Raw genomic sequence first — 3937 nt, 5'->3', positions numbered from 1 at the left:
AGAGAGAGAGAGAGAGAGAGAGAGAGACGAACACCAGGTAGATCTAGATCTAGAGATCTAAGAATCTAGATCTAATCTAGATTTAGATGAAGACGTGCCATGTAGACCTAGATATCTAGATTCTATATCTATATATCTAGATCTAGTTTTTTTGCTTGTTTAGATTTTGAGCGGAAATCCTTTTCCCATAGGCTACAACAAACACATTCCATCACTCCACTCCTCACTAGCTACAGACAGCAGAGGGGGAAACAGTCGCAGGCCTAAACTTGCGTAGGCGGGGAGCCGGGGAGGAAATGAGGCGTTGGTTCAAGGGTACGAGACGTAGGATATTACGAGGACCATCGTTGTTTGGCTTGTGTGTCCCACTTTTATACACCAAGTAGGCCTACAAACAAGTTCACTTTGTTGAACTGTGGTAAAGAATTTGTAATTTATTCAGGGGCAAGTCAAAAAACTCTCGTACGCACTCGTTGTAATGAAGGGGTGGGGTGGAGGTATTTTTATAGGCCAGTGTTGTGCTTGGTTGCGTAGGCTAACTTGGGGCTGGGGGTAGAGTAGTTGGGAGAAATAATTAGATCTATATTAGGATTAGGCTAGGACTGGGATTTTCGGGAGGACTATAGAGGTCTACATGAGGGAAAGGATAATCACGTCTATTTTTCCATGATAAAAGCTTTCAGCTTGAAGCATCTAGATCTAGATTAGATAAAGAATCTAGATCTAGATCTAGAATCTATATCTAGATTCTATATCTAGAGTCTAGATTAGATCTAGAAAATCTAGTCTAGAGTCTAGATCTAGATTCTAGAATCTATATCTAGAATCTAGATTAGATCTAGACATCTAGATCTAGATTAGATTCTAGACTTCTCTCTATACTTTCCTGATTTCTCAACACAACCAGATTACCGAGACTGACCGAGCCCCTGCATTTCAGTGACTGAAGTTCGGACCACTGGTTCGGGGCGGGGCTGACAACATAAAGCAGAGGCTAGCTTTGATCTAAATACTCACCGACGATGTATCTCACGTTCAAATTTTCCACTTGCTTGAGCAAACTTTTAATCACAGATAAAATATTCGAATCACTTGCAGCTTGGTTCAGCTCCTGTGTGCGCTCGTCGTAAACTATAACATCTGGGAACGCACCGCTCAACAGCTGAGATCGTTTTTCTACACAAGGCACTATGTTTTCCAGGGCAATAAATCCACCAGATCGTCTTTTTAGAATGGGTGGACAGTGGACATTCACAGAATGGGCGATTTGGCTGTGGTTGAAAGCGATGAACGGACGGCAGTCTAAGACAAGAACACGACAAGATTTTTCTGAAGCCAATACAGCTGTGACTTCCATTACATTCAGTCCTCTTACGTTTTCCATCTCGTCACAACGGTCGGGTTGCCGAGTGCAGCAGTTTGTGATCTGGAAGGGAAGCGAAATAAAGGGAGGAATAACTCCGTGGTGAACACTTACGTTGTGAGCATAAGCTCATGGCATTAGTGCAGCCAAGAACAGTCTGTGTCACAACTCGTACGCGTAGTAAATGAACGCATTTCACGTGATACTGCCCGGTTATGAATGAACGTTCCACCTAACATACTGAATGGGCGTATTGATTTGCCCCTGGCAGCTTGCCTGTTCTTGCTCGATTCTCATTGGCTGAGCTATGAGCCGCGTGACCCGTCGCGAAAGAAAGTTTGCGCAGCAAGTTGCGATCGATTTTCGCCACACATACACTGGGTTATCACAGAGTCGAGGCTAATTGTTTCTTAATAGACTTGTTTTCGAGAAATTCATAGCTACAATGTAGCTGTCTGCCTATATTTGAATTTTGTGGACTAGATTATGTTTTGTTTTCTGAACGCATCTTGTTTTGACAACACAAACCAAACACACTGGAGCAATGCCCTTGATACTACGGTTGTGGTTTTTAGACTGACGTCACGCAATGGGACTGGCCACTTCATTCACCCGTACAATCACGTGATTTGCTATATTTTCCCACGGCCATTTATGGTAAACCGTGTAAGACTCGACGTATTTATCTTAATTCCAGTGGTGCGGCCCTTTGTAGTTGAATCACATTGTTATTCCTGGCAATACTGACTCAGATTAACGCTTACTATTGGAAATATTATTCATATATGGCTCTAACTCAGCCGTTCTACAAGTTCCATTGAACGGAAAAGTACTGGTTCGGCCATCCTATAATCATGAACAATAGTGAATGGTTGAGGAGGGTCAAGTGGGCTGGGCCAATTTTAATGCAAAGACATGCAGGTATTGCAAGCTGTGTAAACTGACGGGGATACGCTTCGTTGCCTTTCAAAGAATAGCAATGTAGCAATGATCTGTCCTCGGTCTACACGAGTTTTACTATGGGGGAGTATTGTCGTCGTAAAGTCATGGGCACAGAGCCAAGAATTACACTCCTTTACGACCCCCCCCCCCTAACCCCCCGCATCTCCACCCAGTGCACTCCTTTTTCTCCCTTCCCTACCCGGTCATGTGAGTGTGAGGATAAGGGGATTTTCACGGTATAAAAAAAGGGAATTGCTGGGGGTGGGGGTGGCAGCGAAGCAAACTAGGAAAGACCCGATCAACTCTAGAAGCCTTGGCCTCCTCAGGTACTGAGAAGGCCTAACAAGAAGCTCATTTTTTACGTTCTACTTCGTGTTTGATTCTGTTTACCATTTGTCTCGCTCGGAAACACAGTGGACAAATATAGACACACCCCTCTCCACCCCCACCCCATCCCTTTAGAGAGAGAGAGAGAGGGGGGGGGGGGGGCGGGCGCGGAGAGAGAGAGCTACAAGGAGATAATTATAGTGACTATTTTGTGATAAATAGTTTTGATTAGGCGGTTTGAAAACGTACTCGTAATCCCACTAAGCTGTATAATCGAACAAGAGAATGAATGTGGAGACTGCGGAGCACAAACTCGTGAAAACAGGTTTATTCATGAGTGAGCGGGAGGAAAAACTGCAATAATGAAAGGCTTTCTATTAGTTTCAACGAGAGGTGGGAGATTAATCACACATTAGATGCATAAAAAAGTAAGGAAGAATCAAAAAGCCCCTCCCCCTCCCCCAATCCGTGCAATAAAATAAAATAGGAATAATTCCTAAAATTTAAACAACTTCTGCAAAATTTGAATTGAAAAAAAAAGAGAAAAGACTCAAAAAAAGAAGAAGTAAAAAGATTTTTAATGTAACCGGTACGTGTGAAGCTATCACGGACCTCTATCCGATTTATTCAAACCTGGCTTAAAGTAAGCGCTATGCTGTCCGTAGCCATAAATAAGCATGTTTTCCAAAGAGTCCGTACGCCTCTGTCCCCAACACGCAATCTCATGCTTGATTATAATGCGGCTTGGTGGGATTACGAGTAGCCTACGTTTTCAAACTGCCTAATTAAACCCGCTTATCAGAACACAGTTATTACAACGCGACGAATCGAGCACAGGGCCCATGCAAAAGCCGGGAACACAATTTTAGGTTGAATTAATTGTGGATTATAATCAGATCAATATAAAGTATAATATCTGGCCTTGAACACTAATCCCTTAGTCTGGATCAGCCCATAGCATTAATCATGATAATATATTACATATTTTTTGTAAGCTTAGGATCTAACCATGTAGCAGCTTGAAGCGTAATGACTCACATAACAGTCGCTAAAAAGGTTTGGTCACACCGCTTTTAATGTTTCAAGAGGGACGTATAGCACTCTTATATTTAAAAAAAAGATTACCCCCCCCCCCCCACGTAAAACCCCTACATTTTAAACCTCTTTTGCTTTTCTGTAGTCCAAGCACTATACATTAATTCATATTTGAGTATTTTTCAATCAGAAGGGCGAGGCTGCAAAAACAGAACAAAGTCTGAAAATTAATAATGTTTGAAATGTTTTCCTCAGTGCACGAACTATATA

At 42.5% G+C, this 3937-nt stretch overlaps 1 protein-coding gene across 1 annotated transcript in view; it reads right to left on the bottom strand.

Annotated features, from left to right (window-relative positions):
• The window catches only part of LOC101847406 (dual specificity protein phosphatase 1), a 30960-nt gene extending 28598 nt beyond the window's left edge, over positions 1-2362 (bottom strand). The window contains exon 1 of the mRNA XM_005091728.3: positions 1018-2362. Within this exon, the coding sequence (XP_005091785.1) occupies positions 1018-1384 (367 nt within the window). The 5' untranslated portion in view covers positions 1385-2362. The remainder of the gene's footprint in view (positions 1-1017) is intronic.
• Positions 2363-3937: the final 1575 nt, after the last annotated feature.

This window comes from Aplysia californica, unplaced genomic scaffold (assembly GCF_000002075.1).
Source record: "Aplysia californica isolate F4 #8 unplaced genomic scaffold, AplCal3.0 scaffold00035, whole genome shotgun sequence".
NCBI classification, from domain to species: Eukaryota; Metazoa; Mollusca; class Gastropoda; order Aplysiida; family Aplysiidae; genus Aplysia; species Aplysia californica.
Note: the sequence above shows the minus strand (reverse complement) of the source record. Positions and strands in the feature narration are given on the sequence as shown.